We start from the raw sequence: 16,852 nt of genomic DNA on the forward strand, positions 1-16,852 counted from the left end.
GATTTTTGAGTAGGTTACCGCCGGTAGTTAATACTATCGTAAGATTAAGAGTAGGCTAATACTAAGATATAAAAAGCAAAGCTTACCTCAAACCGATTCCATTACTCTATATTCCTCCATCCAGGGTAATCTCACTCAACGACGAAAAAAACTTTGTTTTTGTTGTGAAATTCCCCTATTTCAGAGCAGCCTACTGGAGGAATATTCAGATCTTCTTTTCTACCATTTAATGGCGACTGGTAAACCAAGATTAAGGTGTACTACTTCCACCACCTGGGCTGGAGTGGGACTACAGAAGCCTTGAGTTCGCTATTCTTGCTTTTAGACTGTAACAGAGAATGTCTAAAAAGGGGAGAACAGTTCCTTCTCTGGTTCCACGTGAGGGCGCACGCGGGCGATTGCAGAATGAATGGAGGTCTATGGAGCTGTCCCTATCTTTTACTGTCTATGAACTGTCCCCCTCAAAATCCACTTGTCGAGATATAATTTTTTGTCTGAAATTTGAATGTTGCATTCGAAAGGGAAGCCAAAGAAAATGTACACTGCTTAGTAGCCGATTATATTTTTGAGTCATTTCTTTTTTTTCTAAAAAGCCTTTCAAACGTGCCAATGACGTCCTTAATTAATATCAATTTCAATTTTCAATTTAATTTCACACTTCAGAATGCTAGTGTGCTATGGGCAGCAATGACCCAAAGGACAGAAGTACTAATTCATTCAACTTTCGACCTATAATCCAAGTTGAATTTGCAAAAATTACAAACAAATCTGAGATTTTTCAACGACAATGAGGTGAAAGAGACAAATTTAGCTGTCTCGCTCCATAGACTCCCATTTGTTTTTGAATCAATTTCTTAGTTAACTCATTGAGTGCCAAAAACGTGCGTTGAGTGCCAAAAACGTAATATTACGTTTTTAGCTCTTTTTTTAAATTACGAAACTAGACACTCGAACACACCTTATATGTGATTTTGGGAACTCTGTGATGAATGGAAATGAAATATATGACGATCGTGAAACTCACAATCTGGACATTTTATCTGGACATTTTATCATAACTCTGTTGCTGCTTTGGGTCGAATCAGTGATGCATGCACGTCAGGTCAAAACCAGGCCATTTTCGTGGTTCTATCACTAGGTGGCAGTCTCGCCAGGTCTCGCTGATCACTTCCCAGAAAGTTCACACAAGTAAGTAACAGCAGAGAATGTTTAATAAGGGGAGAACTGCCACTCTCGGAAAACTTCCGGTTTCTGAACTGGTTGCAGTTCCTGCTGTGGTTCCACATGAGGGCGCTCGTCCACGAGTGCAGAATGCATGGAGGTCTATGGAGCTGTACCCCTCAAAATCCACTTTTCTCGGGATATAATTTTTTTTCAAGTAATTTGAATATTGTATTCGAAAGGGGAGGCAAAGAAAATACACTTGGTGGAGTATTATATTTTTTAAAGTCACTTAATTGTTCTAAAAAGCCTTTCAAACGTGTCAATGACGTCACTCATTAGCACAATGCTAGCGTGTTATGGGCAACAACGACCCAAACTGTAAGAAATCAAAAGGACATAAGTACTCGTTCATTCCTATAACCCATGTTGAAGTTATATAAACTACAATCAAATCTGAGATTTGTCAACGACAATCAGGTGAAAGAGACAAATTTAGCCGTCTAGCTCCATTGACTCCCATTCATTCTGCACTCATGGCGATCGCCCCCAGTGGAAATCTGGTGGAACTGCAACCAAAATTTGGTACAATGGGACTTAATACGGAGTGGCCAGGCTCTCCGTAGACGGGATCTGGTAACAGGCAACACTTCATATTTCATGAGAGCGTTATATCTACATTTCTAGAAAAAACAGCGATTTTGATGAAAACTAGCCACTGTTTAGCTTGGGATTTCTCAGGAACAGAGGCGTGTAGAAATACACGGTTTGCACCCACCGAGAGCTTAAAGTCTCACCTTTTAATCGAGCTATTGTATGTATCCATAGCTATAACACAGAATATGCTGTGGCTGTACAAAAATCATCAACAATGGTCTAGATTGCTGGCAGTCTAGGACAAAGCTCCCGAAAACAGCTTGGCATTCAATGAGTTAAAAGTAAAGTTGTTGTTTCAAGAAAATATTTGCACAACAGTATACAGATCTGACAGTAGGTGTCAGTTTTTAACAAGATGATGGTAGGAATACTGGTACATAACAGTTAGAGTTTTTTTTAAATCGCTAACAAGCACTTACCCATACTTCAGATACCTTTTCTAAACTCTTAACACAGACTCACACCTATAGAACACAACTTGCCAAATGGATAATTTTCTTCTCAAAAACACATTCTGTTAAATATATACTAACTCTTCATTTCAAAACATTATTTTTCTGCACACACTAACTTTACCAAAACACTGGAAATCTGACTCAAAATGAAATTATTCTATCAAAGAATAAGACTTGTTTTCATTTCACTTCACTTTCACTTCACAAGGCACATGCAGTCAATCAAAGTACACCAGGTTTCAAAATACTGGCTATGGTTGACATTACAAAAACTGCATAGACTTTTATGTTTCAGTTTTACAGGGATTTGCATGCAAAGGATGCTCTATCCACAGTTTTTACACTAAATTTCATGGTTGGAAACTGTATGTCAACATGTAATGTTCACATTCAAAAGCATTCCAGTAAAAAGCAAAGGAGATAGGCTACAGTAGAAATACTGTTTACAGTATGATAGAACAGAAAAAGTTTTACAGTATTGCTTACAGTAAATAAAATATCCATGAAACACACAAGTGCATTCTGAACAACAACTGAAAAACAACAGCAAAAAGCCCAGATAAAAAGGGGGGAACTAAAAAAAAAGCACAAAATTACTGTATCTAATCTCTGCGATCTTCAGAGTTAGGCCACATGTTTTCATCAACATCGCATCTGATATTATCCAAGGCGATGCACCGGAGATAAAACCATTTGGTAGCAGATGCAGAGCAGAAGCAGAGGTTTTGATAGTGTATCTAAGGTTTGGAATATTGTGTTTGCTATTGTGGGATGTTGTGTGTTAACATTCGTAAATACTACAAAAACAATCCATACTGTAGTTTTGTTGGGAGGTATAGGTTGTCTGTTAAAAAAATGTTAAGCATTGCAAAAATGTGTTCACTGACTGCATATTGTGTGAAAACGACATGAAATGTGTGAATGCTATAGCCACAAAAGACCGATGCTGTGCTAATTATGACCGCTGCTAGCATATAGGGATTGTCAAAGTTTCCCCCCCCCCCCCGTCATCCACTTCCTGAATTTTTGGTCAACGATACCCGGGACACCGAACCACCGGGGCACATGAAATTTGGTGGGTATGTAGCCCCACTAGACTTTTGCAGAAAATTTTCGTTTCGTCCCCGGGGGGCCACTCCCCCCCCCCGTGCTGGGCCCCCCGAACCGCAAAAAAAGCAGTTTTTCCTAAATAACTACCTGAACCGTGGCACTGAGGATGAAGAATCTTTTATGGTATGTTGGTCTCAAGGGCCCACATCAACCTGGCCCATAATCACTCATTTGTGATTTGCACCCCCCCGGTAAAAAATCAAAATGCAATATTATTCTGCTTTAATCGCCCCTATCTTCAGTTAAGATGTTCAGAACTGCACCAAATTTTATGTGTATGATTGACCTGGCATTCTCTGGGGGTGTGCCAAGTTTCGTAGAATTTCATCCATGGGGGGGTCTAAAATAAATTAGGTTATGTGTACATTTAGTGACTGTACACTCATTGGCCTGTAGATGGCGGTGCACACATATACACATGCACACACACACAGGCACCCACATACTATCGGTATTAGAACGGCCGATACATAATTACAAATTCAGTAGGATTAAAAGAAAGCCAAAATAAATATTCATCATCATCATCATCATCATCATGGCTGCATTTCCAGTATTGGCGATAAGTAGTCGTTTGTCCACTAGATGGCGCATCGTTGCAGTGAGACGTAATTTTGTTGGAAGTTAAAAGTAGGTTGGAAAAACAATGGACGCTTCCTACAAGGACTGTAGTTTATCGCAGAGAACGTCTAATAAGGATAGGACGATGTTCACATGAAATGTAATTCCCATTTCTTCTTGAAGCCGAAATAAATCTGAGGATGTTTATCGGACATGCTTGGTTTTTACTGCAGGTACGTTAATCTTATAATATCAATAAGGACCTAGGTAATGTTACCGTTAGCGTTGGTTGAGTGATGGAGGCCAATTTGATTGCATTTGTAGAAAACTATAAATGCGGTTATACCAAGCAAATTGATAGCAGCACTGTAACTGTATCTTTCGACTGTCATTTGTTGCACGTGCTACAAAAATCAATCTGTGCAATGGAAGATTTACCAACGTTACACCGGTCTGATACAGTTTTGCCTATACATGCGTGAGACTGAGACGCCTGTTAATTTTGTTTGAAGTGCGTGCAGGGTGTGAGAGGGGAATCGATGTGCTTTGATTCCAGCTTGGTAATTGTAGTCTGTGAAATTAAAAAGCACGTGTGTGTGAAGTATCCAAACAATGACACCTTCATTTCATTATGGCTGCTTTGGCAACACACCTTAAGCTACTGTGTAGTGGGTCCCATTTAGAAGTGGCTACTTCATTCGCGCTTTCCTTGACTCATGGAGCTGCGTGAATTTTATTACAACTTTTCGCCACGATATGGCAGTTTAAGTCCACTTGATACTGTAAGGCGTGAGCCATTGGTTTCCAACGCAGATTTTATTTGTGTCGCCAGCATAGCCTATTGACAATTTATGTTGTAAATAGGCCTACCTTATAAGCCTACCTGTAGCTTAGGGAAGCTAACAGCTTTCTATTAGGATCTAGTTTGTTAGTTACAGTTTTGTCATAACTCCCTGATGCATTTTTGCATTTAGAATAGCCAGAGCGTGGATATCTCAATCAGAAAATTAAACAATATCGGGTGCTTATGGACTAGGCTGGGTGAACCCAGCCGGATCTGCTCGCTATTTATTTTTTGATTTCTTAAAAGATTGAGCTTGGTCTGGTGAAAGCCAGACTAGCCATGGACCTCAGTTACACAATGGAACATGAATCAGCCTATATTTGCACGAACAATAACGGACAACAGCTCTTCAACTTTGGCCCGTTAAAATGTGTATGAACAGTCTAGCGACGCATTTCATCAAGGCCCATTTGGACATATTATTATTATTTGCACCACTGGTTAGATGTAAAACAGCATTTCGTTTCAGACTACTGTTACTTAATTTGTGCATTAACAATAACGTTTCACATGAACTAAAGATGACTAAAATCTTATGTAGAAGAAGAAACATTCACAAAAAACCCATCCATCCAAAAATGACCTTTGTTTTTGATAGCTGTTGAAAACGGCATGGAACTGACAGAGATGTTTTTGTTTATAAATAAATAAATAAATAACATTATGCTGATACCTTTTGCTTTTCCCAAATACAATGTAGCCTACAGGTGTAAGTGATCAATCCAGTTGCAATGGATGAACTGTGATGAACTGCTTGTGATTGTTTATTGATTTTAAAGGTTTTATAACAATGCTACATCTTTTTTGGCTATTCTACAATCTATTCACCTTTTCAGCACCAGTAGGCTACTTTCTGTGCAGCCGCACACACACTCAGGCATGCCAAACAAGCATACACAAAAGTTTCAAGAGTGGGGGATGGAGTAAAATAAGGAGACAAATTGAAGTGTGATTTATTTTCGTGGAACGGATGTACAGGACTGAGCGCGGTCATATTTTGTACCGCTATGCGGTACATCTAGTTGTGTTTAGTTTTGAAATTGTGACAACTGGTTAGACAAACGCTTGTTAGCAACTGAAAAAAACTGTAACTGTTAACAATTAACAGTATAGGTGATAGTCAGGTCAAATAATGAAAATCTATGAAGTGGGCCCATATCCTTAAGATTTTAAAATGTGTGTTTTGCTTTTCCACACTGGGCACATTTATGAGGCTTCTGTCCAGTGTGAGTAAGCACCTGGCTAAAGATGACATATGAGGCTTCTGTCCAGTGTGAGTAAGCACCTGGCTAAAGATGACATATGAGGCTTCTGTCCAGTGTGAGTAAGCACCTGGTTAAAGATGACATTAAGCGCTTATTCCTCATTATCACCCGGAGAGAACAAATACTCTTTTCTGATTGGCTGGTGGGAGAGAGAGTGGCAGGTTCCAGCTGGCTTCTCGTTGTTGATAATTGATTTCACATTTTTAATATAAGAAACTATTAAAAGGAAATCATGAGGACAACAAAAACAACGGTAGAGATAGCGGAATTATCCGGTTCCCATCACTGTTCATTTATAAAAGGTGAGAGGGCACTTTGACAGGCTGTACACACTGATTTGGACTGTAATAGAATATGAAGAGTGCTTTCTAATCCGTTTCCCTTAAACTGAGCACATGATGCCTATTGAATCACATTCCACTCAGATAGCTACTGTAAGTGGCTACCAGGTTCATAATTCACTTTTAATTGCAAACAGAAAATATCTAGCTAGCATGTCATTACATACTTATATTTCCAAAGGAATGAAGGTTGTTTATACCAACTTAATAGTATACTTATCATTGCTAATATTGTGCTATAAAGTTTGTAGACCAGCCATAGGTTATAATTGATTGGAGCTGGTATGAATACCATGAAGCCAGACGATGCTCTTAAAGTGACAGTGCACCATTTGTAAATGAGTTAAACAGCATCAAATTGTAGCATTTCTTAAGAAATGTATATTTATTCAAAATGACTTTATTTTTTTATTTATTTATTTTTTGTTTGGGGGGGGGTCATTTGGGTTTGAGGAAGTTGCAACCCTGTATACAACATGTATATATATATTTTTTCACATTTGCGTTGTATCTGGATCATCTGTTCTCATCTGGATCTGTATCTGGATCATCAGTTCACTCCCCTCCCTGAAGGACATTTACACCACCCACCTCACCCGCAAGGCGACCAAAATTGTGAGTGATTCAAGTCACCCCGCTCACAATCTGTTTGATCTACTGCCCTCTGGGAAGAGGTACAGAAGCCTGCGCTCCCGCACTACCAGACTCACCAACAGCTTCATACACCAAGCTGTAAGGATGCTGAACTCTCTCCCTCCTCTCCCCCCTCCACCCTCAGCTACATAACATCCTGGACATTGGACCCACAATGGCCGCCTGCACTACTCCACTTGCACACTTGCACACTTGTACACTTTACAACTTGGTGTTGTTGTCCTGAAAACACAACACTTCTGCTGCTCTTACATAACTTGCACCACTATGCCACTTTCTTTATTACTTAGGTCAAACAGAACTACCCAAGCCTTTTATTGGCCTGACTTTGCACTAGTATTTTATTGACTGTCCATGCACAATTTCAGCCAAATTTTGCTGCTCTTATTTTTTCATTATTATATGTGCCCTCTTATTTACTTATTTACTTACTTTTTTGTTTACTTGAATGTTATGTTTGTCTGTGGACTTAAATTGGTAAAATGTCTTGTCTTCACCGTGGGATAGTGAGAAACGTAATTTCGATCTCTTTGTATGTCTGGAACATGTGAAGAAATTGACAATAAAGCTGACTTTGACTTTGACTTTGACTTTGATCTGACACACCTTAGTTATCATAATATGGAATGACCGACGTGCCATCTACGATTTTTTGCTGTTGTAAATTTTTTTCCACAATGGAAACATTTACAGAATGTTTCTGCTGGTGTTTCTCGAGTTCTCTCAGGGCTGTGTACAGACATTGGTACAGCCTTCTTTTGCATGTGAGTTGCATTTCCTGTGCATCATTCTGTCCATGGATCTTCTGTTCCGTGTAGATATTCTGATGCACCTGTAAGAGTTACCATAGAGACAGAGACTTAGAACTAGAAAATGTAATTCCAGGGAATTACGAGTGCATGAAAATGCAAAAATGGCTGCTGAATGAAATATTGTTGAATATTGTCTAAAATATAATCTAAGTAAAAAAAGATGGAGGTCAGATAGAGAAAAAAGCTGGCGGGGAGTCATAGTTGATGACAACTGACAGTTGGAATGGCCAAACAGTTAAATAGTTGAGTAGTTTATATAATTAAATTATTTTATAGCGAATTATTGTATTGAGGACTTATTTTGAAGTTGAAGTTGAGGACCGAGGAAACAGTTGGCAGGAGTCATAGTTGATTACAACTGAGAGTTGGAATGGCGGAACAGTTAAATAGTTGGATAGGTAAAATGGTTAAATTATTTAATATAGAATTATTGTAGTGAGGACTTTTATTTTGAAACAGTTGTGGGCAGAGGAAACAGTTAGAGGGAGTCATAGTTGGTGACAACTGACAGTTTGAAAGGCTGAACAGTTAAATAGTTGGGTAGTTAAAATGGTTAGATTATTTAACTCATTGAATGCCAAGCTGTTTTCGGGAGCTTTGTCAGAGTGCCAGCAATCTAGACCATTGTTGATGATTTTTGTACAGCCACAGCATATTCTGTGTTATAGCTATGAACACATACAATGGCTCGTTTAAAAGGCGAGACTTTAAGCTCTCGGTGGGTGCAAACCGTGTATTTCTACACGCCTCTGTTCCTGAGAAATCCCAAGCTAAACAGTGGCTAGTTTTCATCAAAATCAGTTTTTTTCTAGAAATGGAGATATAACGTCTTTCATGAAATATGAAGTGTTTCCTGTTACTTACTTGTAAACTTTCCGGGAAGTGATCAGCGAGACCTGGCGAGACTGCCACCTAGTGATAGACCCACGAAAATGACCTGGTTTTGACCTGAAGTGCATGCGTCACTGATTCGACCCAAAGCGGCAACCGAGTTATGATAAAATGTCCAGATAAATGTCCAGATTGTGCGTTTTCATGAGTTTTCGATAGTCATACATTTAATTTCCATTCATCACAGAGTTCCCAAAATCACATACAGTCGTATGCAAAAGTTTGGGCACCCCTTACGAAAACCACTGCATCAGTTTGTCACTTGCTGAGCTTTTGAAGCTGCAACTTCATTTTAACATATGTTATACCTTATGGTAACAGAAACATCTCAGTAATGAAATAACTTTTATTGGTCGAACAGAAACATATTTATGTGCATTTAAAGAAAAATAGGCATGTGCATAAATTTGGGCACCCCGAAGAAATAATTCCATTAATATTTAGTATTGCCTCCTTTTGCTGCAATAACGGCCTGTAGACGCCTCCTGTAGCCAAGGACAAGTCCCTTAAGTCTGGCAGGTGGTATTTTGGCCCATTCCTCCACACAAAACGCCTCCAGTTCAGTCAGGTTTCTTGGCCTCCGTGCATGGACAGCCTTCTTCAAATACATCCATACATTTTCAATGATGTTAAGGTCTGGGGATTGGGATGGCCATTCCAGAACATTGTACCTGTGCTTCTGCATGAATTCCTTGGTGGATTTTGAACGGTGCTTAGGATCATTGTCCTGCTGAAAGATCCAACCCCGGCGTAGCTTCAACTTTGTGACTGACTCTTGAACATTCTTGTCAAGAATCTCCTGATACTGTAAGGAATTCATGTGGCCCTCAACTTTAACAAGTTTTACAGTCCCTGTGCTAGCCACACAGCCCCATAACATGATGGATCCTCCACCAAACTTGACAGTTCTTTTCATGGAATGCAGTGTGTTTTTTTTCCGCCATGCATACCTGTTCGTGTTATGACCAAATAACTCCATCTTGGTCTCATCTGACCACAGTATTTTGTTCCAAAATGCTTCTGGCTTGTCCAGATGTGCTTTTGCATACCTCATGTGACTCTTCTTGTGACGAACACTCAGAAAAGGCTTTTTGCGCATCACCCTTCCAATTAGCTCTTCCTGGTGCAAAGTACGCTGGATTGTGGAATGGTGAACAACTACACCATCAGCAGCCAGATGTTGTTGTAGTTCTCTGGAGGTGGTCTGTGGCTTCTCTGTGACTATTTTAACCATCCTTCGCCTGTGCCTTTCCCCTATTTTTCTCGGCCTACCATATCTTTCCTTCACACGGACTGTTCCTGTGGCCTTCCATTTCACAACTACATTTCTGACTGTGGAGACAGACAGTCTAAACCCGTCAGATAATTTTTTGTACCCTTCTACTAATTCATAATGTTGGATTATCTTAGCTTTCAGGTCAGTGGAGAGTTGTTTTGAGGTCCCCATGTTGCCACTCTCTAAGAAAGAACCTAGGACAAGCATAGCCAGCTATTACCTATGTTAAATAGCCTTTTTCATGATTAGTTCCACCTGTCTTTGTAATTGAATGTCTAACGAGCTAATCAAAGCAGTTTTGTGCTGCAACCTGTCAGCTATAAATCTGTACAGGTCTTGAAATGAATGCAATTTAAAGGGTGCCCAAACTTTTGCACATCCCATTTTTTGCATTTTATTTTATTATAATAAAACTATGTAATGCTACTCTAAAAATGTTGGTCTGGAAAACACTCAAACGTCTACATCTTTGTAGGAAAACAAATCTTGTTGCTGTGATCTTCTTTTATAAAGGAAGAGCAAATTGTCATGAAATCTCAGAGAGGTGTCCAAACTTTTGCATACGACTGTATAAGGTGTGTTAGAGTGTCTAGTTTCGTAATTAAAAAAAAGCTAGAAACGTAATATTACGTTTTTGGCACTCAATGAGTTAATAGGGAATTATTGTAGTGAGGACTTTTATTTTGAAACAGTTGTGGGCAGAGGAAGCAGTTGAACAGGATCTGTAGTCTTAATAGAGCCATATTGTATGCTTAAAGCCTGAGATAAACAGTTGCTGGAGGTGGCCGGAACACTTGGCATAGGATTCTAAGTGCCCCAAGATGCTGCAAGGGCAGGTTGGATGGTAGGCTGCTAGAATATTTATATTAATTATTTAATATGAAATTATTGTAGTGATAACTTATTTTGAAACAGTTGTGGGCAGAGGAAACAGTTGGTATGAGTCATAGTTGAGGACAACTGACAGTTTGAAAGGTTGAACAGTTAAATAGTTGGGTAGTTAAAATGGTTAAATTATTTAATATAGAATTATTGTAGTGAGGACTTTTATTTTCAAACAGTTGTGGGCAGAGGAAACAGTTGAACAGGATCTGTAGCCTTAATAGAGCCATATCAAAGTTAACTATAGAATCTCAGATGAATCATAAGACGATTCACCAATGGAACAAAATGGCCCTAGTTCCGGACTCCTAAATAGGTGTGTCAAAACAGAAACTTTTCTCTGAATAAGCAATAATAACATATAAATATAATTTTGTATACTATTTTACAGTCATTGTTTGTGTGTGATGCCAATTAAACACTTTTTTGGACACGGAATGAATAATTTCATTTTGCCCCGTTAACCGAGCTAGCTAGCTAGCTAACGTTAGCACAGTACACAGAAAGTGAATGTTCGCTGGCTAGCTATCAGCTAAGAACTTTGGTTAAACTTATATATTGTTGCAAACAAACCTGAAATAACATACGTTCAGCAACTTTGTGGTAGTCTACTAATTCTTGCAAAAAATATGTTTTATGCCGCGAGGGGGTGCCAGGGGGGCCTCAGCAAGTTGGAGGGAAAAATAAAAGCAAGAAATAAATACATTTGAAACATTTAAAATATACTATGAGGGTTGTTATACAATGCCATTATAATAATGTGACGCATATCTGAACATATTTTCCATGATAATGACTGGGAATAATAGTAGAGTGGTGGCTCTCATATAGCAGAAAGCCCCAAATAAAATTTTTACACACTGTATGCTCCATCGCGATGTGGTTGTGGCTAAAATAATTATTAGATTAGCTTAATGTATTTTTACATTTGCCGTAGTATTGTCGATGGGTTTAATTAATAAAACATCAAGGGGGTCCTTGGCCAGAACCTAGTGGTATTTGGGGGGCCTTGTCGTGGAAAAGTTTGGGAACACCTGGGTTAGTCTATCAACCATCTCTGAGTCTAGAGCCTCTGAGAACAGGTGGCTGTGCACCAGAGCTTTGAGGAGACAGTGACAGATCATGAACAAAGCTATTTTTGTCTTAATTTGTTTCGTTGGAAAATACAATTTCAATGTTGGAATGTTAGGGAGACATGTGGCTTATAGAAAATGGGTTTAAAACTTACATCGCTGAATGTAGGGCTAAGGGATTGATCACATTCCGAGAAAATGACCATTTCTCCCATAGGAATATATAGACACTGGACCTCCCGCTAGACTCCTAAATGGGCGTGACAGCTTCGAACCCCACGTCACAACGTGCCAGAATTTACCCTCTTATGAATCGTCTCGCTTTATCAACCGTCTCTGGCCAGACAGACAGTTGCTGGAGGTGGCCGGAACACTTGGCATAGGATTCTAAGTGTGATGTCATAATCGCCAATGTTAAGTCTATGGGGAAATTTTTAGTAGTTTTTAATTAATAGTTCAAAAAGTATAAAAGTTACATAGTTGAACAATATATAGCTGAAGTCCCCAAAGTAAGACCTACGCAACGCAGTTTGAACGAAGTTTCTACGTCAAACAGTTGAAGCCGCATTAAACGCACAAATACTCAGAAGAAAAAAAATAAGAATAAATCGGATAACAGTAGAGTACATTTTCATGCCTTCTAATGAGGGAGTTGCAGGTTGAGTTCATCATTCTGTCCGTGGATCTTCCGTTTTGTGTTCTGTTCAAACTCCTACAGACGGCACAGTGGTGCAACCTTCTTCTGAGTTGCAGGTTGAGTGCATCATTCTGTCCATGGATCTTCTGTTCTGTTCTATCTCAATCAAATACAATTCGTGTCTTTCGTTGTATTCTTCATGTTCCTGTTTTACTTTGTGTTCAAACATGTGGCGTGAAAGACTTGACGTGTGTGAAAAACCTCTTTCACACTGGGAACATTTATGAGGCTTCTCTCCAGGGAAGGGTATGAGGTTTCGCTCCCGTATGTGTAAGCATATGGGATCTAAGAGTTGAAGCAAATAGAAAACAATTTCCACACTGGGCACATTTATGACCTGTCTCTCCAGTGTGTGTTAGCATGTGGTGTTTAAGAATTGTGGTCCATTCAAATGCTTTTCCACACTGGGCTCATTGATGTGGCTTCTCTCCAGTGTGAGTTCCCATATGGCGTTTAAGAGATGATGTTTGATAAAAACCTTTTCCACACTGGGCACATATATGAGGCTTCTCTCCAGTGTGAGTAAGCATATGGATTTTAAGAGGTGATGGTCGATAAAATCCTTTTCCACACTGGGCACATTGATGAGCCTTCTCTCCAGTGTGTGTAAGCATATGGGTCCTAAGATTTGACATTTGTGTAAATGCTTTTCCACAATGGACACATTGATGAGGCTTCTCTCCAGTGTGAGTAAGCATATGGCTTTTAAGAGTTGATGTTTGATAAAAACCTTTTCCACACTGGGCACATATATGAGGCTTCTCTCCAGTGTGAGAAAGCATATGGATTTTAAGAGATGATGTTTGATAAAAACCTTTTCCACACTGGGCACATTGATGAGGCTTCTCACCAGTGTGTGTTCGCATATGGCTTTTAAGAGTTGATGTTTGATAAAAACATTTTCCACACTGGGCACATTGATGAGCCTTCTCTCCAGTGTGTGTAAACATATGGGTCCTAAGACTTGACATTTCTGTAAATGCTTTTCCACACTGGACACATTGATGAGGCTTCTCGCCAGTGTGAGTAAGCATATGGCGTTTAAGAGTTGACATTTGATAAAAACCTTTCCCACACTGGGCACATTGATGAGGCTTCTCGCCAGTGTGAGTATGCATGTGACGGTTAAGCTTTGACATTTGTGTAAATGCTTTTCCACACTGGACACATCGATGAGGCTTCTCTCCAGTGTGAGTAAGCATATGGATTTTAAGAGTTCTGGCCCTTTTAAATGCTTTTCCACACTGGGAACATTGATGCAGGTTGAGTTCATCATTCTGTTGTGTTCCGTGTGGATATTTTGATGCACCTGTAAGAGTTACCATAGAGACTTAGAATTAGAATGAGGCATAAGCACTTAAGGCAAAGATCTTAGATTACTAACAAGATAGAGCAATTTGTTTCTATGGGAGCAAAACGGCACAATTCCAGTCTGCAAAAATTAATTATATGTGTGTGTGTGTGTGTGTGTGTGTGGTGGGGGGTGATGAAATGGTGTGTGTGTGTTAGGGAAGTGATTGGTGTGTGTGTCCGTGCGTGTCTGTGTGTGTGTGTGGTGGGGGGTGATGAAATGGTGTGTGTGTGTGTTAGGGAAGTGATTGGTGTGTGTGTCCGTGCGTGTCTGTGTAGGAGAAACAGGTTGGGTGGATATCAGAGGACATGGCTCCAGACTGCGACCAAACGGTCACATTTTGCAACCCAAAAATTTGAGAGTATGCGACTGAATTTTACATCCAGTCGCACATGTGCAACCAGTAAATATGTCCCTTTTTTTTTTACATTTCATACGTTACACGTGGAAGGGGCCAATGAATCTGGAATCTGTGGCCAAGATGTGGTGACGTGTGTTGTTCACGTTTTTACTGAGAGGGAGGGGGAGAGGTTAGGAGAGATAGCGACACAAAACTGCGAAGTAAGCGTTGCCGCTTAAAAAAAATGATGGCGGTGAAATACTTGATATTTGCGATATACCACTTCAATGTATCTCACGTACAGCAAACTGCAATGTATCAAGTATATTCGGTATATGGCCCAGCACTATGTGCCTCCCAACATTAATCAGCCGCACCTTCCCTCCTCCGTTATTTTCATAACCAACAGCTGCCACTGGTACAATGTATGTATTTATATTTACATGTTAATGAGTTGGAAGAATTGTAATGTGTTGTTTGCTTGTTTTTTTTTTTTTTTATTTGTTGCCACCCATCTATGGTAGCTGTCCTGTGTAAATGTAATTAATTGGTTATGGTTATGTTAATACATTACTTAATGCATGTTAATGTATCATTGTTTCCTCAGAATATCACCAAAAGATGACTTCTATTCTGTTCAATCAATCAAGAGCACCTTCCTTCTTCCGTTATTTTTATAACCACCAACCTCCATTGGTGCATGTTAGCCAACAGTAAACGCAAATTTGTTTTTCTAAGTTTATTAGCATAGGCTACCAGTTTTGACTGATGTTGTTCAGACACCGGTCTACCTCAAAACAGAGGTAAAAAGTAGCCTATTTTTCAGCCTCTCCCATGTCAAAAACTCAAAATCCAAATTTGCCAACAGGTTTGTCTTGGTGCACCCAAGCTTTACAACCGTTTGTGTACATCTATTAAGGATTAGGCATTTTACCAAAACAAATTTGATTAAAGCAACACCAAATAGTTTTTGTACCTTAAAATAATGTTTTCAAAATCGTTTCAATGGTTTATCAACTCGTAACAGGGTGAGTGGCACTTCTGCATTCACTTGAAAATTGCCCCTCTATTTCCAATCAACTACTACAGTAGGCTATTCATCAATCAACAAAAGAAACAAACAATGAGTATGTTAATAATTACAAGGCAATCACAATTAAGGCTGAAACGATTACTCGAATAATTCGATTACAAAAAATGATTGAAGAAAATGCTCTACCTCGAAGCTTTGCTTAATTCCTATCACTTGCGTTATGTGGCCTGCTCAGCTCAGGGGTTATCGTTTCACACGGACTGTTATTACTGACGCGCACACCGCTTTCAGAATTAAATTGGCGCGATGACAGAGAGCCAAGAAACCATCTGTAAAAGACAGAGAACGTCCAAAGTTTGGGGATCGTTTCAAACTTAGAAAAGAAGGCAAGGTGCAATGTGTCCACTGCAGGGCAGAACTGGCGTCAGTACGTCAACGATGATTCAACATCTGAGCCAAAAGCATCCAGTAAAGGAGCGTTTCACCGCTGGGAAGATGAATGTGTATTTAATTTGGGTCATTTATGTAGCAGAAATGTGTCATATGGTAATGAAATCAGTGCCTCCTTGACTGAGGAAAAAGGCAAACATGTGTTTTTGGCTAATGTGGGTGAAAACCAACAACTCCCATAATCCCCTGCTCCCAACCAACTCCCATAATCCCCTGCTCCCAACCAACTCCCATTACCCCCTGCATTTCACCGCTCTTCACTGCTCTACCAAGCCACTCCCCCAGGAAGCCTAACTGAACTACAAGCACAGAGTGCAAGTGGTAATAAACTGATCTGAAGCCTTCAACCACAAATGTATAGAATTACAATCACTGCAAAAGAAAACAATACACCCGTTGCTTTCATGTAGACCAGGGGTCGGCAACCTTTTTTGCCTGGAGAGCCTTTTTACCAAATGTAATCATTTTTTAGTCACAGAAGGGACACAAAGATGGTTACAAGAAAAAGTTTGGATATTTAACGTACAGTTACTTTCATTCAACAGAGGATTTTTAAACAGCCTACATTTTCTAGTAGTTTTAATGTAAAGTGGAATGACTTAGGCTTCCCATGTAGGCTAAACACCACCCCCTATTTTCCCAGTGTCCTTTGGTATGCAAAGTAATATCATAGTCAACACAACACTCAATTTTTGTTGACAAGTCATTGGCAAAATTGAACATTAGGCCTACCAGAGATAAGATTTGGTGATGGCCTTGGAGTCTGGCTGGCTCATATTCAGTGAGGTGAAGTTTCATGCAAGAATTGAGGCCGTCACCATTTAAGGGCAACTCCACGCAAAACTGTCATATCCACAGCGTCAAATAAATACCATGGCACTGTGTTGGCTTTATGGATGTGACCGTTTTGCACGGAATTGCACTTAAAAGTGAGCGCAGGTTTGTCTTTATATTTTTTCATAGGTGGGAAAGATTTCTCACATGCAAGTGAAACCGAAC

General features: G+C 39.6%; 3 protein-coding genes across 14 annotated transcripts in view; 2 read left to right on the forward strand and 1 right to left on the reverse strand.

Annotated features, from left to right (window-relative positions):
• LOC121718789 (zinc finger protein 708-like) overlaps window positions 1–16,852 on the reverse strand; it is a 712,111-nt gene that overhangs the window by 633,082 nt on the left and 62,177 nt on the right. The window contains exon 6 of one of the 11 annotated variants that reach the window (XM_042103970.1): window positions 2,253–2,257. The exons of 9 other annotated variants lie outside the window; for them this stretch is intronic. In XM_042103970.1, the coding sequence (XP_041959904.1) occupies window positions 2,253–2,257 (5 nt within the window). Of the gene's footprint in view, window positions 1–2,252; window positions 2,258–7,671; window positions 7,881–16,852 lie in introns of those variants that run through there. One more of the 11 variants, XM_042103971.1, reaches the window with a different exon arrangement.
• The window catches only part of LOC121718874 (gastrula zinc finger protein XlCGF57.1-like), a 404,172-nt gene that overhangs the window by 242,505 nt on the left and 144,815 nt on the right, over window positions 1–16,852 (forward strand). The gene's annotated exons all lie outside the window — the stretch shown is intronic.
• LOC121718943 (zinc finger protein 239-like) overlaps window positions 1–16,852 on the forward strand; it is a 627,858-nt gene that overhangs the window by 117,190 nt on the left and 493,816 nt on the right. The gene's annotated exons all lie outside the window — the stretch shown is intronic.

The sequence above is a fragment of the Alosa sapidissima genome, chromosome 9 (assembly GCF_018492685.1).
Source record: "Alosa sapidissima isolate fAloSap1 chromosome 9, fAloSap1.pri, whole genome shotgun sequence".
NCBI classification, from domain to species: domain Eukaryota; kingdom Metazoa; phylum Chordata; class Actinopteri; order Clupeiformes; family Clupeidae; genus Alosa; species Alosa sapidissima.